Source organism: Babjeviella inositovora (genome assembly GCF_001661335.1).
Source record: "Babjeviella inositovora NRRL Y-12698 unplaced genomic scaffold BABINscaffold_6, whole genome shotgun sequence".
NCBI lineage: Eukaryota > Fungi > Ascomycota > Pichiomycetes > Serinales > Babjeviella > Babjeviella inositovora.
The window spans coordinates 795976-820963 of NW_017566843.1; the positions used below are offsets into that span (position 1 = coordinate 795976).

Below are 24988 nucleotides of genomic sequence, written 5' to 3' on the forward strand. Positions count from 1 at the left end.
GGGGCTACATAGCCGCCTCACGTGCCGTAAGTCAGAATGGGGGGTACTGTACCTACCGGAACGGTTTGGAGTCCCACGTACCAAGATGTCTTACAGCTTACAAGGATCGGGAGGGTATTTCTACGTATCATTTCATTCATTAATACAAGGACTCTGATTTATAACCTTGGAGTTTTTGTGGTACCCATTCTATTCTTGGAGGGAGCCGTAGTCTTGAAACTCGCTCTCGGAGTCAGAAGTTTCCTCAGGAGAGTACATGAAGAATTGTGCGAAAATCATCAAGTCTAACCCTAAGGTGCCGATACTGCCGGACAACCAGGAGCCATTGATGAGAATATACTTGGGGGAGGTGCTGATGCACAAGATGGAGATGGTGTAGGTCATGTTACCTAAGCAGGCAAAGAGGAAAAACATGAAGGAAATACCCTCGCAGGACTTGCGCTTGTAGTTGAGAACAATCTGCGGGATACGAGAGCCGAGGTAGAAGATGGCGCAAAGCCAGCCGAAAAACTGTGCCAACGGATCAAACACCAATTCCGGCTGCTCTGGTAATGGTAAGTCAGATCCAGCCGGTAAGGTAAGGGCCCAACCGATTAAGCCACTGGAGATGACAAGCACAACCATCAAGGTGTTGATGAGCACGCTGCGCATTGTGGAAGTACGGGGAGCGGCTTTGGCAGCGGAAACACCGAACGGGTCAGTTTCCAAGGAGGTATCGTTGATGTCAGTTTCTTCTTCGCGGGTGCTGCAGCGGGAGATGACGGTTTCCAAAACATCGCCACCCAAAGGCTTCGCAGGGGAAAGATGGGAGGCGTCAATCCTGATCTCGGTGCGGTCGCGGTAGGCCAAACACTGCCACAACAATACGACGTCAGCCAAGGTGTAGTAGACAGCCAAGATGATCATGGTAGGCAACACATGCTGTAAAACGGCTCCTAAAATGTTGAAAACGTCACCGATGAGCCAGAGCACGAGAAAGGAAAGTGACAACCCTTCAGAGGACTTGCGCGAGAAGTTTTCGTAGATTTGCGGGGCGAAAACGATGATCCAGCAGGCTAAGGAGATGGAGCCAGTGATTCCGCTGACGGCCTGGGCGTCTATGATGATTGGGGGAGGAGGGGCCATGAGTATAAACGAAGAGCAGATATTCAGAAATAAAGAAAAGCAGAAGCGATAGCGATATTTACATCTCTACAAAATTTTCATGAAAGGCGCATATGTAGGTGACTGCAAGTGGCACAGCGATTTGTGGAACTTGCTCGTCGGAGCGATAGGTAGGGGTGGTTGGGTGACTCCAGCTTGTGAGAAAACGGAAATATATAGCGAAAAAAGTTATGTACAGGCTTCGAGTCATACTGGCCCTACGTTGGCTGTTCACACTGTAAGCTAAGAGAGCCTATGCGCCTTATGCGACTTCCAAAATTGTATTGAAACACATGAATCTAAATAAAAGATGTTTTATAGCCAATAAATTGCCCTACAAAGCTTTGTAGATTTGTAGATTTACCAGAGTCTAAGAATATCGACGTTTTGCCCTATCATTCAACGAATGTCACATGATTATACGCCTGTCTGTTTTAGAAACCCATCCGTGCAGGGCATTAAAACATGATATTACCCGTACAAGAGATATCGCATAACCTGCCGTTTCTCGTAACATAGATCACATATAAGCATCACACATGTCTGTTGACGAATACCTCCAGCAGATCTACTACCACTTCCAGACGCTGGTGTTAGAGCCGCAGCAGCTCTCGCCGCTTCTTCTGCCTGACCCGATGATCAATAGACGGCTCCCCGCGCTCCAGCAGGAACTCCAGCGGTACGGGACACCCCAGCAGCTCAATGCTCTCATAAACGCCAACAACGGCCGCAATGAAATTCACGCGCTAAATAACCTAGTTGCTGCGTTGCTCCGATACATCCGGGATGTGGCACCGTCCTCGAAGCTCGCGTCGGTGGATCTCGTTGTTGAGTATTTCCAGGCGCTCTGTACTGCGTTTAATAACCCGAAGCTCGCGCCGAAACTCACGCTAACGGTTGTGGAAATGACCAAGTTTGCCATGGCGTTGTGCAAGCAGTGCGATCGCGCGACCGGCGGCGGAGAGAATGGCTTTCCACGGCTCACATTCCTCAAGTCTGCCTTGACGAGTGTCTTCACGGGTGTGGTGATGGAGATGAAACAGGAATTCACCACCAATCCAAACTACGTCATCGATCCCGCGCTCCACCCCACTGACCGCAAGTGCATTATCGTCTTCTTGGTCAACCAACTCTGCCGCGTGTACTTCACCATCGGCGCACCCATGTCGTGCGCCAACATCTTCCTGAACCTCCGCACGATTCCCTTGGCTTGGGGTTCGTTTTCGCTCGCGTTGCAGCTCGAATATAAGTACTGGCTTGGGCGCTACTACTTGATCAACCAGAATTTGGTCCAGGCGTATGATGCGTTGAAATGGGCCTGGGACCACTGTCCGCACGTCCCAGGACCCAACCACACCCGAATTTTGCGCTACTTGGTTCCTTGCGGTCTTGTGCTCGGCAAGAAACTCAATTTCAACTCAGTTTTGGCCGACCGCACCATTCTTCAGCTCTACCAGCCTTTATACCACCATCTGGCACGTGGAAACATCTACGCATTCAACGCGCACCTTCATCAGCACGAGGCCATCTTCACGCAGCACCAGGTGCTTACCTTGCTCGTTTCCAAGACCCAGATCCTCATCGTGCGCAACCTCTTCCGCAAAATCTACCTCAATCTTGGAGCCTCGCCAAAGCTCCACTACGACGCCTTGCTCGTGGGGTTACGCGTCGCCGCGACACCGTCCCTGGGTCAACCCCCGCTCCCTGCGTTGTACGACTTTTTTTCCCATACCAGCGGTCAAACAGGTCCCCAGAATGACTTGCTCCTCGAGAATATATTGGTCGCGCTCATAGACCAAGGCTTGATGAAGGCGCATATTTTTAACTCCCTTCGCTTGGCCAACTGCGCCAAGACCGACGATAAGGCCTGGGTCCACGTACCAACCGTCTACCGCACCCGGTTTGTGCAAAAGCAATGATAGAGTTTTTTTCTTCAATGAATATTTAATGTAGGTAATTTAATTTTAAATGGTCGGGACTGCCAATAAACCTGACTAACAAGTTATTTTGACTTTGGAGTATTTGGTTTGTATTAAATATAATGGGGGTCTGCAAGATTTGTCCGTCTTGTCGTCCTAGATATGTATTGTGCGGCTGGTATCATTCTTCAGCCTAAGTCTCTGTTTCCCGCTCTGATAAAGATCTATAGCTACATTGCTTCCAATTATAGTCATATAGCCCAGCAGTGTGATGGTTTAACAAACCTAGACCAATATTCCGAATATACTTACCCAACCTATCCCTCGGACATGCTTACAAGACCATCTCCATATCAGGAGATCAGGTTATTACCTATTTAAGTAATTTAGTGAACGAAAAAAATCCCACCACAGGGCGTGCGCGACCGAGCCCGTGCCAAAGCGGCCCAATCACAGACCGTTCGTTTGGCAGCCAGAAAATCTTAGCCGCTCACTATCGAAAAATCAACGGTTACGCGACCTAACTTCAAGATGTACAAATTGCCCGATTCGTAGTACGACCTATTCATCTCCATCCTCTAGCCTATACCATGCTTTCTTCCAGAATTGCTACCCGCTCTTTCGCCTCTGCTGCCTCGCCAGTCAAGTTGACCACCAGAGAGTCCTCTGGCAAGTTGTCCAAGTTGTCCGTTGTCATCAACGGCGGTTCCAAGACCGGCAAGTCTGGTCTCGCCCACTTGTTGTCCAGATATCAGTTCCAAAGAAACGGTGCCAAGTCTGACTTGAGATTCATCAGAGAGGCTGAGCTTTTGGGTGCCTCTTTCAACGCTCAGGTCACCAGAGATGCCATTGTGCTCAACACTGTCTTTTTCAAGCAAGACTTGCCATACTTTGTTGAGAGTTTGGCCAACAACTTGAAGTCTGGTGCCTTTAGACCTCATTACTTTGACGAGATTGTCCTCCCAACCGCCTTGAACGACGCCGCCGTCGCTAACTCCGACAACCAGTTCAAGGCCCTTGAGAAGTTGCACGAATTGGCCTTCAGAAAGGGCTACGGCCAGCCATTATACTTTGACGGTAAGGCTGCAATCTCCAATGAGGAGGTTGTCCAGTCCGCCAAGGAATTGTTCACCACTTCCAACATCGAGATTGTCGCTTCCGGTGTCGACCAGGCCGACTTGACGTCATTCGTCTCTGAATTCGGCTTCGCCCAGTTGCCAGCCGGCTCCCCAGCTGCCTCCTCCCAGGCCTTCTTCCAGGGTGAATCCAGAATCAGAGCCTCTGGCCAGAACGTCGCCACTATTGGTGTTCCAGTCAAGACCGCTGACTTTGCTGCCTACGAAGTCTTGGCTGCCACCTTGGGTTCTGTCTTCCTCCCATCCGCCGTCTCCCCGTTGGGCCAGATCCAGGGCGGTGTCAACGCCTCTTCCCAATTATACAAGTACAATGACGCTGGTTTGTTCACCATCACCGTTTCCGGCGCCAACGCCTCCGCTGTCGCCGCCGGCATCAAGGAAGCTGCCAAGTTGGCCAAGGCCGCCCCTGCTTCCAACCTCAAGTTGGCCGAATTGGCCGTTGCTTTGCAGAAGGACCAGACCTTGACCGGCTCTGTCAACGTCAATGTTGCCGGCGCCGAAGCTGCCAAACTCGGTAAGTTCTCCTACGTTGCCGTTGGTAACACCGATATCTTACCATTCGCCGATGAATTGTAAATATCTCATATCACATCCATTCCACCCCCAGACGATCCGCAAGATGGCTTACAAGTTGTGTCCTGACCGGGGCAGTGTCTGAGACGCTCGTTACGGTGACTGGGGTCCAAAAATCCTTCGTCTTTTCCCCTTATTTATATATAGCATTCTAGATAGAAAGCACCTTTCTGAAACCAAATCAAGATGTAGGACAGCAACGACATGTTGAAACACCCTGGGAAGAATTTAGCTAATACGGGGAAGCCGGATAGGGTCCGATTTCGACGAGCTGACAAACTGATCTGTATGAAAAAACGAAAAGCTTTGTTAATAACGTTGAAAGAGTAACACCAGGAGGCAAGTTAGGGAGTTGGACAGACAGACAAACCTGATTGATCATATAGTGGCGATTGACGCGGTATAGGTTTACTTTGCAACAGAATGCTACATTCCCTTGGATATGAATATGCCCACCAAAACCGGTTTGTAAAGATCCTTTCGTCTGCAAATCAAACCCGATTGCTGGTTAGTCTCCTGATATTCATACGTACTCTGAATCTCCCTGAGAATCACTTGGCTCATAGTGACATTCATGCCCGCTAAAACATCTTGGTCATCCGGACTAGCTCTTCCTAAAGTTGACACCAGCCCTGAACTACAGGTTACACATCTCTAATTCTAATAATACATTAATGCACATTTTGCTAAAGGCCCATCGCAGACGCGAGACTTCTTCCTGCGGGCGACCGGGATCTTCTTCTAACCTCTTTATCGGTCTGGCTGTTGCGTGATCTAGATCTCTCTCTGACGGCAGACTTTTTCAACGGGAACAAATCATCTTCATCGGCAGCAGTCGCCCGGGAGGGTCTCTCGGTGTATCTCTTTGGCGGAAGGCGGTTTTCGAGCGAGCCAAAAAGATCGTTCTTGGACTCCGCCTTTTCGGCAATCACAGCAGGGTCTACACCAAGCTTGACAGGGAACAAGTCTTCTGAAGGGTCAGTCTTCTCTGTTTCCCTATGCGAGTGTCTGTCGCTGCGTTTGTTCCGGTGCCCACCCTGTCTCTCTCTGTAGTTGGGCTCACCATTCAACAAGTAATAACGGGAGTATTCTTTAGCGTTTTTCACCTTTTTGTCTGAATCCATCGCTCTTCTTACAGTCAAAACACCCGGTGACTCATCGGTCGCCATAGCATCCTCGTCTTGGGCTGGCATCGCCGCGAACAGGTTCTTAACAAACGGCTTGCACTTCTTGCCCACCAACGTTTCGGCTTCCATCTCAACCTGCAGATCGGTCTCCGAAAGTTTGTACAACGCGGTCAACGCGGTCTCTTCGGACTTGAAAGCCAACACAATGGAGGCATCATCCACCCATTCGATCTTGAATGTCATATCCAAGTCTGCTTCGCTCAAGTGCGATCTGACGTAAGCTTGGATGTCGCGGGTGCTGAGGTTGTTCACCCCGCTCAAAAGTAACGCCTCTGGTCTTAATGACATTATGGGATTATATGACAGGGATGATGATTGGGGTTGGTTAAGATCCAGTAGCCCCGATAAATGTAACCGTAAATATGCCTTTGCTTGCAGAATTGCCAGACACCAGGTCTAAGTAATACGCACGGTAAAGGACTTTGCCAGAAACAGGTTGAGGCTCTGTACTGTTACAAGAATTTACAAGGGAAAATAAATAGCCCATTTATATTTAAGGACCAGAGGAGTATTATTGGCAGTACGCCAACAATGATAGTTTTTGAATTTGAAGAATAAAACCTGGCTTTTGCTATTCGGCACTCAAGTTTTCGAGCAAAGCGTTGACGTTTTAAACTGAGCACTCTATATACATAGTGCTGTCTGTATTCCAAACCCTCCAGTATTTTGTCTTTCACCTCATCTTGAAGTGGTTCCCTCGCTTCTACACCTATTGTTCGATATGTCCCCAAGTGTATTAATGATTCACTCTAACCAAGCACAATGCGCTTCTAATGTACAAAACTCTACAGTCTCTAGGCCATGACTTCATCCTCCTGTAAATTGGCAGCTTCGGCAATCTTGTCAGGCTTATCCTCTGCGGCCTCTCTGATATACAACACGTTGTTGCATCTGATGAACAATTCCCCCAAGAGGTCCTTTTTGACACCGTCAACGTATTCCACCGCCTCGTCCAATTGGAGGTTCATATAGGAATCGATGGAAATGAGGGTTCCCTTGTATTCCGTCATGTTCCACTTCAATCTCACGATGACTGGCCTGTTGATAAGTGACTTCAAGAACGGCTTAGGGTTGGTGGGCGTAAACTGGCGGTGTTAGTATTGTGAAAATGCGGCTGAAAAAGAGCAGGTGGCGTGATCAGACATACAGACATGATTCGTAGTTTTATACGGAAGAACTAGTACGGTATAAGGTATTGGTTTGGAGGGGATCAAAAATCAAGCCGATGCGAGATCTGCGTGATGTAAACCTTTCACTCAGTGCACGTGATAATTAACAACCGCACGTACTAACAGGCTAGTTCTACAGTGCAGTATCTTCGGACTATGTGAAAGCAACCAGTACGATATTTTTTATGGCCCATGAAAACAACTTTTAAGAAATTGGTCGAAAACAACCCTCATCTGAAAATATGGAGTATAGTATCTGAATTTGGGATCAGGGTAAAAACAAGATTCCCCCATCTGAACGTGTCTACTCGGTTGCTGTTTATAGGGTTCGCACGTCTGAGTGCATAAAGTGGTAGAGCTTACACGACGCATGTTCTTATTACTTGCGGGGGTCTTTCAACCTATCTCTGTGGATTAGTAATCCACCATAAAAGGCCATGACCAATCAACGGGAAGAAATTGAGAGACCTTTGCGATTGATTACTAATTGACAAGGGGAGATAGACACTTTCGGGGCTAACCCTTTTGCCAGCTCAATTCCCTTTATCTCACGGGACTTCAGATAGGCTTCCGGAAAACTAACTTCTACGAGATACTCACCAGACGCCTAAACTGTAGGTATATATAGGCTGATCAACCCCAGGATTATTGCGTTTATTTCACCTACAGTATACTACAATCCAAACATACTCTACAATGGCACCAGCCCATACCAACAAATTACTTACCGACGTGTCCTTCACCCTTAACAACGGCAAGAAGATGCCTGCGTTGGGGTTGGGAACTGCCAATATGGGCCCCCACATGGCTAAGACCACCGAAGCAGTCATTGCTGCTATCGAAGCCGGGTACCGTCACATTGACACTGCTAGGATGTACGGTTCGGAGGAGTATGTCGGTGCTGCCATCAAAGATGTGATTGCTAGGGGTATCGTCAAGAGAGAAGACTTGTTTATTACCACCAAAATTTGGTGTACGTACTTTGATAACCCGGCCAAGTGTCTTGATATTTCGTTGAAAGCCTTAGGCTTGGACTATGTCGATCTTTTGTTACAACACTGGCCGTTGTGTATGGAAGGAGACGAAGACGGAAATTCTATTAAACGTGAGGACGGCACCTTTGTCTTCAATCCAAATGGAAGCTACATCAAGTTTTACCAGAAAATGGAGGACCTTTACCGCACTACTGATAAGGCCAGATCTCTCGGGGTTTCCAACTACAGTAATGCGTTTCTTACTGAATTATTGAAGGTTGCTAGAGTGAAGCCGGTAGTGAACCAAATTGAGTGCCATCCGCGCTTACCTCTGAAGGATATTGTCGAGTTTGACAAATCGCTCGATATTTTGATCACTGCCTATTCTCCATTAGGTGCTGCGGGTGCACCTAACTTGAAACTTCCGTTGGTCCAGGAATTGGCCCAGAAGTATAACGTCACTGGCAACGAAGTTTTAGCATCATACCATGTGCAGAGCGGTAGAAGTGTGATTCCTAGATCGGTTAATATTTCCAGAGTGAAGGAAAACATTCACTTGGCGCCATTAACCGCGGAGGATCTCGCTGGTTTGGACCAAATTGGGATTGATGAACCTCACTCTGTGATGATGCCGGAGATTTGGGCCAAGATGATTGGATTTACAACTTACACCAAGAGCGAGTAAATTTTGGGGAGGATTCCCTGATACAGAATTCTGAAGGAGGTTATATAACCAGGTATTTACTTTATCGAGTACTGGGGACAGGTGGGTGGTCTAAATGCATAGATGACTATCATCGCACTCTGTGGGTGCTTTAAAGACATACACGTTATTACTCAACTCTTATATTGTGCAGAGTTACCAATTAGACTTTCCGTCGGCTGAAACTTATACTTAGCAAAAACGTAACTAGAAAGACGCGGTGCGGCACGATTAGCCTATCTACATAGCTCTGACCAAAGATACGGCTGCTCTCAAACTTTAGAGATGAGCAAGAATTATCTATCGCCATCAATCCGCAAGATTCTATTCACGGAGCTTCCAACACCCCAAATGCATAACGTTGGAGCCGTTTTTTACCCAAACTTCCTTCTCAACTGCAAACTGTTGGGCCAACATCCCAAACCAACAGATGTCGTTCGCCAAATCACGGAACTTGTGTCCTAAGATGACTCTGGTATTCTTATCGCCCTTCACCTGCTTGATGATAATGCTGAGTAGCGCATCGTAATAAGTAGGATTGTAAGTGCAATCAGCGATGACGATATAGGACCACACCGGAGGTAAGTCAGGGAACTCAGTAGCCTCCCAATCAAGCTCATCAAACTTGATCAATATGGGTTCGGCCAGCCTTCGCACAGTCCTGGGACCGTAGTTCATACCGATATTGAACTCGCAAATCTCCTTGGCGTCGTACAAATCGGTCAAGTAGTAGTTAGCGTTCGGAAAGACAATAGACAGGGCGATAGATACAATTCCGATCCCGGTACCCAACTCCAAGATATCGGGTTTGCTGCCCGCCGGAAAGCCGTGATACAACTTCGGGAGCGACTTGGCGACAACAATCCCCGCGTCCCATAAGTGGCGCGCAATGCCATTGGAGAGCTCCTCGAGCAAGACCACACCCTTAGCTTCGAGTTTCAAGTCCTTGGGAGACTCGTCAAGCGAAGTTTTCGGCGGAATGCCAATAGGTAAGTACCGCACACAGTACTTGTCTGAGACAAAACGCTCGAGCACCGTGACATCTGCGCCTTGAAAAAGGGTGATCTGTAAAGGCAACGAAACTACATCGAGCACCGTTGTATCCTCAAGCTCCATAACTGTGCTCTGTTCCGGGGCCGCTACAATGTTTTCCGCCTCGAACAGAGAGCGGATTTCTGCATACGTACCCTTGATACCAGCGGCAGCATTATCAAGTTTTGACGGCGGGGCGAAACGGGAGGTTTTCTTAGGGACATTGAGGACGCGAAGAGAGAGGAACAACTCATCTTGGAGAGGGTCGAACACAGATTTTGCCTTTTTCGAGAGGCGATGCTTCACGTTGTAGTTCATCAATTTGATTTCCAACTCCTTCAATTTCGGCACCAATGTGTGGGCCGGCACACCAAACTCCAACCTTGTCTCCCGCATCTTTCCGTCCCACTTGATAGGAGTCTTGGAGGTGCTAAAAAGCACACTCTTTTCCTGGAAATCCTCATAGGTGAGTGGAGTCGTGTCGAGGTACAAGGGCTCGTTAGAGTCGGAGTCGGCATCTGTAGGGGAGCTCTGGTAGTGGAGGAACAACTGTGCCGTAAGATCCAAGTTACCCGGGTAGAAATCCTCTCCCAAATCGTTCGTGACCATCACCAAGGTGGAAATTTTGAACGAGGAGTTGAGGGCACGGGTGTTGCTCGGGTTGAGGAGTGAAGAGAGCAATGTTTCGGGGACCTTCACACCCGCACGTCTTGCCTGGACCGGCTGGATAAATTCACATATCGGCGCCTTGACGAACTTGATTTGGTACATGACGTAGATTTCTGTGGGTGAGGTGAAGAATTATGTCAAGTGAAAAATCTTGAAAAAAAATTATGTATGCTTATCGTGCATATCAGCAGGATATCGATCGGCGAGGATGACGTACAGAGGTGAACAGGTTTAAGACAGCGTCTATTGAGTTTAAATCCCTAAGGTGTAGACTCGTAATCTTGTCGAATGGCTAAGATATTATTCAATAAACCCTTCAGCAATAATATTGTTATTCTCTTGATCCATAACTACAGAAAGGAAGCTCAAATATGCATATCTCCTTTCTAGATCCAGATCATATCTAAGGAACTATACGAGACTTTTGCCTAACCCTTTTTACTGCATGCTCTAAAATCCAAGGGAAGGGCCATTCTATAAAAACCAAGGGGTCTTTTCATTGAACCATCTTTACAAAACATCCACTTCTAAAAAGTAACCCCTGCGAGAGTTGGCCACTACCTTGACCTTGGTCATGTCTTTGATAGCATACGTGCAGCCCGCAGAGAGCAATGCCTCCTTGTCAAACGTGCTGGTGATCCCAATAACCGTGGCACCGGAGGACACACCGGCCTTGATACCAGCAGGAGCATCCTCAAAGACAATCGCCTCCAAGTTTTCCTCAGGTGCATGGTCCAACTGCTTTCTAAGTAACTCAAACCCGCGGTTGTACCCCTCCGGGTCAGGCTTGCCCTTGGTGACTTGTTCGGCGGTGATAAATACGCGCGGCGGACGGTTCAATTTGAGAACCTTGGAGATGGAGGTAGTGGCCAAGCCACGGGTACCAGAGGTGACAATACCCCATTTCTGTGTGAGCGCCGCGTCGCCGTCCAAAGCACGGAGCAACTCGCGCGAGCCCATGATCTCCTCCGCATCGTCAGCATAGTCTCCATAGATAGTGCTTTCAAAGGCAGCAATGGAGCGCTGGTCTGCTGGAATGTTTGGGAAGTGTGCCTTGAACACCTCTTCCGTTCTGACTCCGTGAGAGTGCTCGAATAAGTACTCGGCGTCCACGTCGTGCTCTTTGCAAATTACGCGCCACGCCTTTTCCACGCAGCGGGTGGAGTTCACAAGCGTTCCATCAAGGTCAAAGAGGATAACTTTGGGTCTGAGAGAAACTAGCATGGTAAGGGGCTTGGTTGTAGAGATATCTAGGAGGAAACAGAACGTGTTATCATGGACAACACTATAATCGGGTATGATACAGGTCATTCGGGTTATATCACGTGATGTAATTCCTTACGGCTTGGGTTCAATATGAAACATATACATTCATGTTGATCATGTAATTGGTGACACATGATATGTTTGAAGTTTCATATTGACAAAGGAGAACGTATTTTTGGATACTAGTCCTAACCGATACAGCATGTATAAGACTCTGGTTGTAGATGGATTCTGTATTGTCTTGTTACTTGCGAGCCTAGCCTGTTGCTTTTCGCAGAGCACACCTATATTTGGAATGTCATAATTCAGAATCTTAAAAACCATTCATCTGGTAATGAAGAAACTTAAAATACCTCTCTACATGACGTTGTATAGGTTTATTTTTATTGTCCTTTTGTATGACCAAGTATGAGAATTGGTTCTGCCTTTTTCGTGCTGACCATAATGCAGGACATCCCGTCCATCTTTCATATATCCCTCCTACTTTTCACCCAGGAAACACCCCCAGCTGCTCACCCACCCTTCCCCCTCAACCTTTCTTAGTTTCCTGGAATGGCCGAAGTAGAGATAAAACGAGGAAGACTGGTTGAAAATGCCCCTCAAGCGAAGTTCAAGGTGGTGGTGCGGTTGATCCCGCCGGTAATGAAAGCAGCCGAGTTCTTTGAGCTGGTGAAGGACCACGTCAATGAGAGTTCGGTGGCAGAACAATATTATTTCCAGGGTCACCATTCGTCCAAGCCCTACAAGCTTCCGACCTTTTCACGCGCCTACGTCAATTTCAAAACCCATGCGGCCATGGCTCAGTTCGTCAGTATCTACCAGCACCTTCAGTTGAAGGACGATTCAACCGGAGAGGTGTTCAAAGTACTCATCCAGATGTCGCTCTATCCACGAATGCCTGGCTATGCTGGAGACACCGAACCGGCTCCGACCGTGCTGCTTGCGGATGACGTAACCTTCCAGAACTTTGCGAAGTTTAAGAGCGGCGAGTTGAAGGAAATGCCGTCCATTTCGCCAGTGGCGAATGTCAATTCCCGAAAATTACGCTTAAAGGAAAAGCGTAGACAAAAAGTCAAAGAAAAACGCGAACAGGTCAGGAAAACAGCCAAGCCTGAAGATAAGGATGCCGAGAAGAAGAAGAGATCGAAGAGATCGAGAAAGAAGAAGGGCAAAGAAGAGAGTACACCTGGTCAAGCACCGAAACTAAACGAGGTCAAGGCTAAAAAGCCAAAGCCAAAGAAGATGACCCCAGAGGGCGAAAAGAAGGAAAAGCTGGCGACCACTAAAGCCGGTAACCCTAAGCCGAAAAAATCTAAAGATGCGGATGCCACGGTCTCCAGGACTAAACCAAAGCCAGCAAAGACACTGGAAGGGAAGCAGTCGCAGAAGCAACAACCGGCAAAAACCAGCACCTAAATATGTGGACCTTGCGAAGTCATTCTAGTGTTGCTCTTATCGAAGCCAAAATTTCAGCCTGCTGATCCCTGCGTTCCGACTATTGTGTATTACATTCTGATTCAGTTATGATCAGCTGGAACGTCATTTTGAGACTCATTCCGACATCTCTATCTCCTAGTAGACGTTTGACGCTGAAGAACACGCACGCAAAATTTTCTAATGAAAATCCACGGCACGGTCAAACAATTGTTGAATGATACTGTTACTATTTGGGTTGGTGGTATTTCTAAGAGTTGGATTGATACTCTGCTTGACTACTGAGATCTTTGAAGGCTATAACCACTTATCAATGTAATCACTTATCAATGTAATCACTCGAAGAACTCGACAGAAAAAAAAAATATAAATGTACTAATTATCTGGATTACTATCAACCTCTTTGCCACTAAAGTTAATTGAATGTGGGCTTGTGGTTTAGCAGGAAGACTAATAGGGAAGTGAGCCGAGAGTACCGCACGAGCCACGCCGCTACCCAAATGCATCCCCAGCGGTATTAATACCCCCACTACCAGATTATAAAAGTTTATGATAAAGATATCAAACACAAGCTATAAAATGGTTAACGTGAAGCTTATATTCGCCGTGATCCATTGGGTTAGTCTCACCTTACGACAGTTCAGCCATAGATATGTTCTAACATGTCTAGCTTTCCCACGTGCCGAGCTCCACAATAGCTGAAAACGACAAGCCCCATAACCTCCCCAAGCCGCCTGTGGTGATCGAGACTTTGGGGATCCTTTTGGATGAATCTTTCGAGGTAGAGGAATTCCCATGGAGGTACCCCAATCCATCGATGAAATTCAAGCACTTGGATCGCGAAACGCAAAAGTCCACCTTAGAGCAATATGAATACATCTTCAACACGATTAGGTCAAACTTGAAGAGGCAAATTGCAGAACAAAGTGTATCATTTCCTCGCCATAACAATTTTGGCCCTATTCTTGACGAAGCAGTGCTTATTTACAGAGTAAACACTTATCTTGAGGGATTTAACAAGATAAGTCTCTATAACGGTGACATCAACCAGGTGACAAAGCTCTGTGAATTGTATATTCTTCTAGGTACCACGTGCAAAATGGCTGGGTGGTGTATCACGTTGATCAGCTGTCTTGACGATGATTTTAAGAAGGAAATAAACCACTTCATTGACAGAGGGTACGGTTCGATTCAGTACGAGATAGGGAGGGGTGGAATGGCTATGGAGGACGTTGAGTTGGACCCCGACATGTCGGTGTACGACACTGCCCCGAATAGTCCCACAAAGAAAATTCTCCCCGGGGTAGAAGCCACCCAACCCTTGATCCGTAACCGGATATTGCTAGATCAACGGGAGGATAAAGAGGTTGAGGAACTAAACAGGAAGATTTCTCAGCTTGAAAGGAGGCTAGACATGGTGGAGGACTTTTATTCTCGTAAAATCTCAGACATAACTGCCCAACACGAAGCGGCCATGCAGAACTACAGAGAACGTGCTGTTCACCAAGAAAGTGAAACGAGAACTTTGCAACCGGGATTAGCCATTTATTCAAAAGAGATCTTGTCCAACAAGACCGTGAGTTCGAGAAATGAGGCGAACGAATCTAGCCGGCATAGCATGATGTTAAAGGAAAGCGAACACCCCACGACAAGATATGGCTTGAGGTTTAGCTGCCTAAACTCGGATGGGCTAAAAGTTAGCTGCCTGAACTCTGATGGGCTGAAAGTTGAGTTGGTTAGAGCCGGGCATGGTGATTTTTACCAAATTTTGGACGAGGTGGAAACAATGCGTTGGGAGTTGGATTTGATGAACTATTACGTGTATTCGTTGTGCTTTGAGGGGGGGCGTTAATTTTTTATATGAAACGGACAATACATATTAATGATTATCCGATTTCGGCGTAGAGGATTTGCTTAGCGCTGTAGCTGTTAAAAGTGACTTTAAAGTAACTTAAACCTTTAAGTAAGATTCCGCGGGATTCCAAGTATGTCTCGATTTGTTTGAGACGCCTAATACATTTTAGATTTCGCATACTTTGAATGTCTCTCACTACGAAGTCATTCTTTCAAGGGTGAGACCAAGGACTATAACTTGGCCGCCTCACTTTAGCATTCGGACGATTAATAGATGATATTTTGCACATGCCTTCCATCGGCACTAGCGGCGTACTCCTTTTACAAGGGCCAATAATGATAAAAGTGTACACATGTAAACTATGCGCCTATACCCAACAATTCCGCTTGGCGGAAGCAGCTCCGTTTTAACCATCACACTTTGTGTTATCTCAATCACAGTTTAATAGTTTAACTGCATTAACAACCATCTCAATATGCATGCCCCTACTATGCCTCTTCGACCAGGGACTCGAACTATTTAACAATAGCCGGGAACTAACAGATAAATATGCTACATGCGGGTGCTCTTCAAAACTAAAGCCATTCCCAGTGCTTCCCCGCTACGACGGGCGGTGGCCCTGCCTAGGCCAACAAAGACATCTCGCAACCTCCCTGGAGCTGTTAGTCAACCGTCATGTATCTTACGCCAGAAGCTTGGAACGTCTATATCAATGCAGGCAGCAATCTTACTACCCAATGGATTCATTACTGTGATGCTGTACTTCCAATGAGTAAAGGTGTTCCCGATGGCTTAATCCAATGTTTCAAGATTCCTCTCAGTCAGCAACGGACGAGTCAATTATTAATTAACCAACGAACGTGCAGAATGCCGGGCATTCACGCAAATCCACCGAGAGATGACGCACGCTTAGAAATTCCTAAACGTGATGCGAAGGCCTGCAGCCGCTCTAACGCATGCAGTAGCATGGGAGCTACGTGACTGTCTAACGTGTTGCAGATGCCCGACTAGAACTAGGGATCCTTTGTAATGCTTTTCCAGAACGTAGTGGTTGACCCACGTCATGAAGCTCTGGCGATCTTGGCTTCTCCCTTATATATAAGCAAGCAGAAATAACCGTGATAAGCACCGATATCTTATGCAACAACGCCGGAACTTGGCCACAAATGAAGCAATAGGAAATGACGCTGAAAAGAGCGGCATACGTAACTTCCCATTTAGATGACTAGCTCCTGTAAAGATTTTTCATTGCTTTCACAGCACCGAAATTCCTGTCTCCCCTTATTCTCTCCCGGAGAGATTATTTCGCAAGAATGGGTTGTTGCTAAGACTACGCATGGTCTACAGGTATTCTGCGTCGCTTCAAGGACTACCTAGTTAGAAGCGTTTATATATGCCCTCATTAATGCGATTTGCAATTAAAATCGCAATATTGATATGTAGAAAGGGGTGCCTCTTAAAAAATTAAGGATATTGGGATTGAGGTGTACTACACGTACGTGTCTTGAGATATACTCACGATTCCTAGTAGACATTTAAGGACTACTGGTAGGATTATGTTTCAGTTTAATTCCATGGCATCTAAGATCTAAAAAGTTACGATTTGAGACTCTTTTCGAGGAAATAAGAGTTGATGCCGAAGCAATGATAACATTAGTCTGATTGTATGGGGTTACCTTGCCGTCTTTTAACTAGCTTTTCACTTTTTTTTTCGTATTTTTTTGGCTGGGAAACTGAGGGAATTCCTTTCAGAAAAAAGTTGCTGTGGTTCCTTCTCCTGGTTTTGTCGAAAATATGAGGTGGTCCGAGCTTTTCAAAGTTATTACAAGCTCTGGGACTGCAGTCACTGCAACAGAGAGCCTAGGGGATGCAGGCCTATGTTTATTCTCGTGACACCATCAAAATCGCGCCATGCGGCTTGCACGCCTTGTGAAGTACTTACGCAACCAAATTTCGACGGCAGGGTACACTGGACAGCACTTCATTACTATCACTTCCAGGAGGAGGGAGAGCCTAATGTTTGAGATCAGAAATTAATATACCATCTTGCCCTATAATACTCGGTGTTGTTGAATGTATCTGAGGATCTGTTTGGAACTGCTTCTTGCAATATAGAAATCGCTTACGCCCATATCCGGAAGGCCATCCCTAGAACATTTGAAATGCACTTCGAGTAAGGAGGAGGTCACGCTACTATTGCATACTTTACCAGGGGAAGGGTCAAAACCACATGTACCATTATGTCAGACCTTTTCGTATGTGCTGTGACGCTCCATCAACTCTTACCTGAGACAGGGATTGCTTACTCGTCCGGCTAGTGTCAAAAAAAAAAAACTGGCCAAGACCCGAACTGGCCTCTAACCTTATTATCCACATATATGGATCCTCGGAGGAAATGGCGAATATACGAGCATAGCTACGACATAGCTTTTCAGGCACCAACGTTCAGATATATTGAGCGCCCCTGGCTAGCTCGCGAAAAGAATAGTCTAGACTAACTTAAAGATGGGATACATGAATTTCTGCGCCGTGCCCCCCCCCAAACGAGTAGATATAAAGGCGGCAGGGTTTACTGCTTCGATTGCTGTAGTAGAGTTTCCAGCTGTAAGGAACGCTGTGCGAGTTCTAGCGAGCCACTCAAGCTTTCAGCGCACTTCTGTAGATCGTGAATACGAAGATATGCAAACAGGAGTATGTACGAAAGGCTGGTACTGCGGGGTCAGTTTCATACGGGCATGCACTCCCCGTGCCCTATTAACCGTCACAAGGACATGACTAAGTATTACGAAAGGCGCATAGTACCAGGAGTATAACATGCAATTCTAAGGTTATACTTACCGATTCTAAGCCCGGACGCCTTCCAATGTTGTCGTCACCACTCGCAACCGTGCGTTACTTGAGGGAGGCACTATTTACACACACTAACACATCGTACTTGGCAATTCCGATCCCAACAGTTTCATGTCACGTCATTCATATGCACAATTGATTTATCCCAGTACAGGACATCCTTGCCCTCGGACCACCACCAGCGTACGTACACGCCTGGCATTGAGCATTTGGCTCGTAATTCTGTTCTTTTTTTTCGCTCGCGATCCCTATGCACAATTAGCTTCCGTAGCTGCCAAGAGTGAAAGGGAGGAATTTTCAAACGACAGGGTGGAAATGCACGTACGCCGCGTCATCATGCAAGGAACTCAAACAATATTGCTTCTGGATTTAATCACACTTCTCCGGTTTGGTGCGACCCGTCTAGTCCTATCGCCGCCCGATCCGTTTGTGCATTATGCACTTCTACCCATGCAAAAGTCTACTGCATCAGTGTTCTTCGGTTTGGTTGCATATCCTGCATATTAATTTCTTTTTAGAGCCCTCCGATTATGTTTCTCTGCTTGTTTTACACTTGCATACGCACACTACACACTAATCTCCGTTTTGAAAGTCTGTTCTCCGACGCCGCCTACTACAAACCGGAATTTTCAGTTTACCGGATCGTAAAATCATACGCGGGGAGATGCACAACGGCACTTAGTCTACATACTATCTGCAGACAAGAGGTACAAGTTTTCATATTCCGCCAGCAACGTTGGCGACGAAAAAGCGGTTTTCGGCACAAGTCCCTATCGCCTAAAATGTTAACGACAAGATACTTAGTTCCGATACTATAGAACAGCCTGCCTTATTCTGGTCATCGCAACCCCTCCCCCGGAGTGTACCCTTCCCCAATCTATAGCGTGCCAAATAACCAGATGCACTAACGGAATCTGTACATGTGACTTCTAATCCTGTAAACGTGCGAATGCTCTATTGAACAAGCAACCGGCCCTCCCCTGTCGTGTTCTTGACGGGCTTTACTTTTAGACCAGCATTCATTTACTTATAGATGCATGGGGGCTTATTCGAAGACTCACTTTAATAGGAAAAAAAGTAACTTTCGGGATAAAAAAGAAACCCGACGGTTTCAGTTCCCTGTGCAGCTGAGGGCTTGAGATCTGACTACGGCTAGTCACACAGGCAAATTAGGCACGTCAGACACATTTCAGGAATTGCACCAACCGCGCTTTCAAGAATCGAAGTCATTGTCGAGGCAAGTGTTTGCTATTTACATATCATTCGTGGTCACCAGATCATCCTTTATATGGTTACCCTTTGTAAGGCTTTTTCCCACCTCCACCTGCGCATTTTCCTTAACGTATTCATACACATCTTGCTATCGTTGATCTAAACCTCTAGTTCTCGTCTTTCAGTCCACCCTCGTTTATCCCCATCGTTCTTTTACTCTCACCTCGTTTCACGCAAACGAGTCTTGTCTCCATATTCCCTCTGAACAGCCCTGCGAGACACCTTCCAACTACTCCTCTCAGACGGAACGGCTACCCGACTCTGGATCCTAGACAACAATCTTCTAATGAATCACGTTCCGCCGATAAACGCCGACGGTCACCACATGTCTATCTTCAAGAACACCCGAAGACGGCATCGCAAATCACGAAACGGTATGTAAGAGCACAAAGAAATCGCTATGGCTCGCAGTACTAACCCCTCTAGGTTGCAAGCAATGCAAAACTGCCCGCGTCAAGTGCGACGAACGAATCCCGCGATGTGGCCTTTGTAGCAAAAAGGACACCCATTGCAGCTATCTCGACCTCACCCGGGACGAGTTGGAAATATTGCAGCGGAGCAAGGTCTACAAAATCGACTCTGACCGCCAGATGGACCCACTAGGTCAAACCATCGCATCCCTGTTCATGAAACCCACCCCCAGTGACTATATGAATGAACCTCCCTCCCTTCCGTACTCCGTGTACCAAGGGAGATCACCTACCGGGCACCCTGGACTGGACTACTTTACCCCGAATGTGCCGTTCAACCACTTCCAGTCGTCTATAGGCACCCTGGGCTATCGAATGGCCCCACAGCAATTTCTGCAGCCCCAACGGCCGTCCGCCCAGTGCCAGCCATCTTCAGAGCTATCCTCCTCCTCTCTCTCGGCAAACGCTTACGGAATGGGGCCGCCGCCCCAACACCCCCAGGTGTACGTCCAGTATGCACAGCCCCAGTACGCTGCTCCCCCGCTAGGAACACAATACTTGGAGTCGCCTGGCCACTCAGCTTCCACACCAAGCACCCTGCCCAATCATTCAACCGGGAGCAGCTACTCTTCATCCGCCACACCCCAGTACCCGGCCCGGAGCGATCTGTCCTTCAGCGTAGTTCTGTCCAGCCACCTGTCCCAGTACCCGGCCCGGAGCGACCTGTCCTTCAGTGCGGTTCTGTCCACACCCCTGTCCCTGTACCAGTTCGGTACACCCGGACTTACTGCGAACGACCCCGGGAGCATTACCAGTGTACTGTACACCAGTGCGTCCTCCAACTCCAGGGAAGGTGACTCGAACTCTGCTTCCGGTTCCTCAACATCACGCCATTCATCGCACAACATTCGCCTGCGGATCAAGCACTCGTTGAAGTCGAAGTACCATCGAACAAAACCACAATTACACGGATTTCCGCCTCAAGAAGCTTTAGATGGTGGGTATGTAGCGGAAACCAGTGGCCAAGACTGTGGGTCACCTCCGCCGGCCATTCCCCTTTCTCAGCAACCGCAATTCAGCTCTTCTGCCCCTGAGAAGGACAATGTCGCAGGTTTGACTTATTTGTTGAACAACGAGAAAGACTCCGTAGGTGAAGGATATAACGCCCGTGTCCTGTCCAAAAGTGAGCTGTTCTGTGTAGATACAGCTGTCTTGGGGCCTGACTCAGACGAAGCACGAGGGAGCCAACTCAAGTTTCTCTTAAATTGAACCTTGAGTTATATTGGTGGTGACTAACTTTCACTTCTGTTTTGGTAGAATAGCGTGGATGTGTACGGTAGGTATGCTATCTGAGATTTCCTGGCTAATGCTTATACGCCTGTGCTCCAGCACTGTATGCGATTCTGATTATGCTTTTTTCTTCCTGTATTCCCGTGTACGTACTCACTCCCAACATACTGTCCTCGACACCCCTTATATGTGTTATGTTTTGATAGATGTGTTGGTTGCCCTGTAAAGGTGGGCATGGTTGAATGACTTCTCTGCTAGAGTTGGAACGAGGAATCATCGTGTTGAAAGTACTGCTCGATCTAACTTATTATGCGTGAAATTGTAAGGGTGGTGTCGATGGAAATGAGAGAGCTGAGTGAATCAAGGGATGGTAATTGTGTAGTAGAAGGGACGTGGGGGGAGTTTAGTATGCGTGAGGATGATACAGAAGAAAGAGCAGGGATTGATGTAGAAAACAGAGGTTGGTTTTGGTAACATATCGATGTGCACAAAAGGTATGTATTGTTTCTGTGAGAGGGGGTCTTCTGTGCCAGGCTCAAACTTGAGCCAGGGACGTTGGTTTTTTTTTTTTCAGCTTGAACAAAGTTTTAGGGGATGTGAATTTCGGGCATCGAAATGAATGAGTAGACGTATAGAATCAAAAGTGAAAAGTTAAAGAGTAAAAGTTATCAACGCTGCTAAAAGAACGCTTCGAATTACTCGATTCTCGTGCTATCAACTTCATACTTGGATGAATGAGGTATGTGGTAATAGTGAGATTTTCCGACAAAGTTCATGTTCTGGATTTTTGTGGACGTTGGAATCTCTTCTGGCATGGAAGAATGGGTAGTGGATGCCGATGAGTTTAGGAAAAATCTTCTGTTGGGTAATGACATGGTAAGTAAATTTCAATATTCATGGTCCCAATTTATACTGGCTGTATATGTGTACTCGCTGAATCTTACCCTTTTCGTTTCTTGATCTCCGTTCGTAGGCCTTTGCTCTCATAAACCGTAAAAATTCCTGCCCCTAAGTGCTAAAATACTGTCTTAAAGCATTCATTAACGATATTTGAAACGCACAACTCGTGATAGGGCCCCAGTTCACGTAGATAGTATCTTGCGTGTGACATTGCAAATTGTTTTAGTGAAGTAACTCCCAAAGAAAGCTGAGTGATGACTATATTTGATTTTGGACATTGCGAAATGCTAAAATATAATAAGAGGCACGGGGAAGGTATTCGAGATTCCTCCCTGTTAGATAGTTCCATAGCCACGTCGGCTTCCCAGAACGTTACTCTAGGTCCATCGTACGTCCTGGGAGTGTGGTAAGTTGCCTTTTAATTCTGAAAGTATCGTTTTACCTTTTCATTGACGTATTCATCAATATCCTGGACACTTTTATTCAGAACAACGTTCATTTCTGATTTTTTGAAACAAAACATGCCCCGTTGAATCTCTCTCAGCCATCGACAATGCTCAGTTGCAGCTCTGCGATTCGCGTACAGAAAGTGGCTCAACGAGACTAGAAAGTTTTTCATGACTCTGAAATCCCTCATAGTGATCTCTAACCAGCCGCTCAGATAGTCGAACAATTCCACCCCCATGTATCGGATTAGCGGGATATGGGAGTTTTGTTCGTTCTGGTTAGAATAGCTAAAGTTTAGATCTCCGTCTAATAAATCAGACGGTGCGATATTGAGAGAAGTGTACTGTCGGAGGATCATCAAGCCATATACATCACTGTCTACGAACGCGAATATAGGCACTTGCGGGAAGCTAGTGGCCAAGTTTCGTATACAGCGCTTCGTAAGCTGGTCGGGAAAGCCCTTACCAGTAACGATGATACGGTTGTGTGAAACCCCTTCACCATCTCGGCCAGTTTCCAAATCCACCAACGTTTTAAAAACGGCTTCCTTTTCCACTACGAGAATGTATTCTAGGCGGTGCGGCGCATTTATGTCGTCGTCAAGGAATATCTTGGCCTTCTCCGGGATTACGGGTATTAATCCTGATCCCAGCAGCTTAGAAAATGTGACGTGATGGATGCGTTTGCTACCAGGATTTGCGAACTCCATACGAAGATCGCCGAAGATTAGGCCTTTCTGAGAAGCAATCACTCCCAACTCGTAGCAAGGCAAGCCGAGACTGTACGATAGATCGTCTATGACGCCATCTACTGCAGTCTGCCTACTGAAGAGTCGCACATCCCGGTAGTAGACGTCACGTCGGGTGATCGCCCGAGCCTGGGATAGGGTTTCCACCAATATCCGAATAACAACAACTTGAGTCACTGGAGAAAAGGGTTGTTAGCCAACTATAAACATACAAACCGTTTTAGCCTCAAGGTACGAGTTTGTCATATTTTCTCGTGCTAGGGTAAACGTACTAAACTTTTTGGCTTCAAGGTATGAGTTTGCCATCATTGAATGTTTTACGGTTAAGAAAGCATTACTGTTTGGTTTGCTCTTAGCCAGAGGAGATAGCTTAGGCTCCTCCTCGGCTTTTCGCTTTTGTTTCTGCTTTCGTTTCCAAATCAAGTTGACTACACTCGGGGATTCCATCTCGTCGTTGAAACAGCCTTCTATCGTACATAGGATATTCTTCAATTTTGACAATGGTGAATGACTGTAGATGTTAGTATCTATGCTTTCCTATGTTTCAAGGGGGTATCTGTGAGGATGTATTAATGGGAATTCTTGGGAGGTCGGTTTGTTCTTACCTGTGAGCATTCGGGATGTCTTGTATGAAACAAATATCCCTCGTTTCAGTCTTTAACTCTCGGTTCCATAAAAAACTCATGTTGAGTAAGTGTTTGTGGAGTTTAAGATGGAATAAGGCTGGTGTGAGATGAAGTGGTGACAAAAGGGAGGAAACGTAGGGAGGGAATTTTTAAAATGTGCGTTTTGCGAGTTGACGCCGGGTGGTGATAAATTCATACTATCGAACTTTTTGCCGGGTAAACTTTAACGATGGTTTAAGCGGCTAAAAATGTTTTCGATATAAAACAGACGATTCCACCCGTATATTCACTTTGAAATCCACTTCCGCAAATCAAAACTTGATGGTTTCTAAAGGAAGACGATGCGGGTCCGGAGATTTACGGAGCAACACGTTGCAGCTCCGGGCGCTCTCGATTCCTTCGGAATTCACTCGGCTCTTCAAATGTAGACGATCTATAAAAAGAAAAATAAGCTCCATTACTCGCACGGTTATACGTCTAAACCATAAAAGATGCGTATCCGTAATAAAATATCTCCTTATGCCAGATGCTGATCCGCATGGGTTGTGCTGCAAGATCTACATGCTCATGTAGGGCCAATGACAGCCGCTTCACGCCAGGGATTTTAAGCCCTAGAAAATCCCTTTAGCTGCAAATTCTAGCAATTCGCGTTAAGCTTGAAGGAATGGGTGATCTGATCTCCTCCTTTTAAGGCTTTGATAGTGCTATTTCTAGATCCGAATCAATCGCATACCTTTCTGGTGTAAAGCTACTTTATTATACCATCCATGCTTTAGGTATTACCTCATTCCTTCCTTTGTTTTAAAAAAGGAGAAGTACAATTTTGGGTCACTGAATTTTACGAGAAAATCATGCCACTTAGCTTTAGTCAGGCGAGAGTCTCGTCCGTCTAAGCTGCGGTTTTTAGCCGTATGGCCTGATTTCACGTATTGAAGCTTGATATGTCCGTCTAACCTAGACTTTCTTTTCCTTCAAATAGTCGCAAAGACTTCTATTCATCACTCACGCGAAGTACACTGAAATTTTTCATTTTAAAACCCGCCGCCCACTCGAATTCTTCAATAGGCATGATCTGAAATTTCTCGTAATGCACATGCACACTAACTACAGGTTCGTAGCGGCACGTAGTAACATTCACATGGACGGCCCACAGTACCAGCCTTTATCACTCAGCTTTACTGCACATTTTTGGTAATTATGGGTACGGATAAGTGGTAATATAGAGCCATGGAGCAACCAATATTTTTCTATCATGGTTATGGTATGGTGAGGCGAGATTGGGTTATTTCATCCACTGCATAAAATTTGCAGGCCTGCACGTCTGTCTTGTTCAACTAATGTACAGCATTCTGCAGGAGTCTTCGTATTCACATTTGGGAAGTTTT

At 46.5% G+C, this 24988-nt stretch overlaps 13 protein-coding genes across 13 annotated transcripts; 6 read left to right on the forward strand and 7 right to left on the reverse strand.

The window, feature by feature from the left end:
- Positions 1–113: 113 nt before the first annotated feature.
- BABINDRAFT_161672 (cationic amino acid transporter) lies at positions 114–1244 on the reverse strand. The gene has a single exon (XM_019128943.1). It carries the CDS (start codon positions 1123–1125, stop codon positions 190–192), a length of 936 nt encoding a protein of 311 aa, XP_018985358.1. The 5' UTR covers positions 1126–1244; the 3' UTR covers positions 114–189.
- Positions 1245–1658: 414 nt separating this feature from the next.
- On the forward strand, positions 1659–3118 carry BABINDRAFT_161673 (uncharacterized protein). The gene has a single exon (XM_019128944.1). The coding sequence runs from the start codon at positions 1683–1685 to the stop codon at positions 3060–3062; it is 1380 nt and encodes a 459-aa protein (XP_018985359.1). The 5' UTR covers positions 1659–1682; the 3' UTR covers positions 3063–3118.
- Positions 3119–3652: 534 nt separating this feature from the next.
- QCR2 (ubiquinol--cytochrome-c reductase subunit 2) lies at positions 3653–4774 on the forward strand (the record flags this gene model as incomplete). The annotated part of the gene is made up of 1 exon (XM_019130489.1): positions 3653–4774. The coding sequence occupies one exon, from the start codon at positions 3653–3655 to the stop codon at positions 4772–4774; it is 1122 nt and encodes a 373-aa protein (XP_018985360.1).
- Positions 4775–5457: 683 nt separating this feature from the next.
- On the reverse strand, positions 5458–6246 carry BABINDRAFT_8212 (uncharacterized protein; the record flags this gene model as incomplete). Its single annotated transcript, XM_019132756.1, has 1 exon — positions 5458–6246. One exon carries the CDS (start codon positions 6244–6246, stop codon positions 5458–5460), a length of 789 nt encoding a protein of 262 aa, XP_018985361.1.
- A 406-nt stretch (positions 6247–6652) lies between these two features.
- Positions 6653–7111, reverse strand: BABINDRAFT_13619 (mRNA splicing protein; the record flags this gene model as incomplete). Its single annotated transcript, XM_019127100.1, has 2 exons — positions 6653–7043; positions 7106–7111. 2 exons carry the CDS (start codon positions 7109–7111, stop codon positions 6753–6755), a joined length of 297 nt encoding a protein of 98 aa, XP_018985362.1. The 3' UTR covers positions 6653–6752.
- Positions 7112–7823: 712 nt separating this feature from the next.
- BABINDRAFT_36288 (uncharacterized protein) lies at positions 7824–8786 on the forward strand (the record flags this gene model as incomplete). The annotated part of the gene is made up of 1 exon (XM_019131763.1): positions 7824–8786. The coding sequence occupies one exon, from the start codon at positions 7824–7826 to the stop codon at positions 8784–8786; it is 963 nt and encodes a 320-aa protein (XP_018985363.1).
- A 342-nt stretch (positions 8787–9128) lies between these two features.
- Positions 9129–10607, reverse strand: BABINDRAFT_8215 (uncharacterized protein; the record flags this gene model as incomplete). Its single annotated transcript, XM_019132758.1, has 1 exon — positions 9129–10607. One exon carries the CDS (start codon positions 10605–10607, stop codon positions 9129–9131), a length of 1479 nt encoding a protein of 492 aa, XP_018985364.1.
- Positions 10608–10816: 209 nt separating this feature from the next.
- On the reverse strand, positions 10817–11746 carry BABINDRAFT_161677 (uncharacterized protein). Its single transcript, XM_019128945.1, has one exon. It carries the CDS (start codon positions 11727–11729, stop codon positions 11016–11018), a length of 714 nt encoding a protein of 237 aa, XP_018985365.1. The 5' UTR covers positions 11730–11746; the 3' UTR covers positions 10817–11015.
- A 520-nt stretch (positions 11747–12266) lies between these two features.
- BABINDRAFT_161678 (uncharacterized protein) lies at positions 12267–13586 on the forward strand. Its single transcript, XM_019128946.1, has one exon. The coding sequence runs from the start codon at positions 12324–12326 to the stop codon at positions 13185–13187; it is 864 nt and encodes a 287-aa protein (XP_018985366.1). The 5' UTR covers positions 12267–12323; the 3' UTR covers positions 13188–13586.
- A 100-nt stretch (positions 13587–13686) lies between these two features.
- Positions 13687–15076, forward strand: BABINDRAFT_161679 (uncharacterized protein). The gene has a single exon (XM_019128947.1). It carries the CDS (start codon positions 14023–14025, stop codon positions 15055–15057), a length of 1035 nt encoding a protein of 344 aa, XP_018985367.1. The 5' UTR covers positions 13687–14022; the 3' UTR covers positions 15058–15076.
- A 4022-nt stretch (positions 15077–19098) lies between these two features.
- Positions 19099–20908, forward strand: BABINDRAFT_138977 (Zn(II)2Cys6 transcription factor domain-containing protein). The gene is made up of 2 exons (XM_019127121.1): positions 19099–19556; positions 19609–20908. Exons 1-2 carry the CDS (start codon positions 19469–19471, stop codon positions 20859–20861), a joined length of 1341 nt encoding a protein of 446 aa, XP_018985368.1. The 5' UTR covers positions 19099–19468; the 3' UTR covers positions 20862–20908.
- Positions 20909–21533: 625 nt separating this feature from the next.
- On the reverse strand, positions 21534–21883 carry BABINDRAFT_161683 (uncharacterized protein). The gene has a single exon (XM_019128948.1). It carries the CDS (start codon positions 21755–21757, stop codon positions 21578–21580), a length of 180 nt encoding a protein of 59 aa, XP_018985369.1. The 5' UTR covers positions 21758–21883; the 3' UTR covers positions 21534–21577.
- A 317-nt stretch (positions 21884–22200) lies between these two features.
- On the reverse strand, positions 22201–23145 carry SPO11 (Spo11p; the record flags this gene model as incomplete). The annotated part of the gene is made up of 3 exons (XM_019131762.1): positions 22201–22516; positions 22574–22871; positions 22920–23145. Coding segments are annotated over 3 exons (840 nt in total), but the record flags the coding sequence as incomplete, so codon positions are not given.
- Between the last annotated feature and the right edge of the window lie 1843 nt (positions 23146–24988).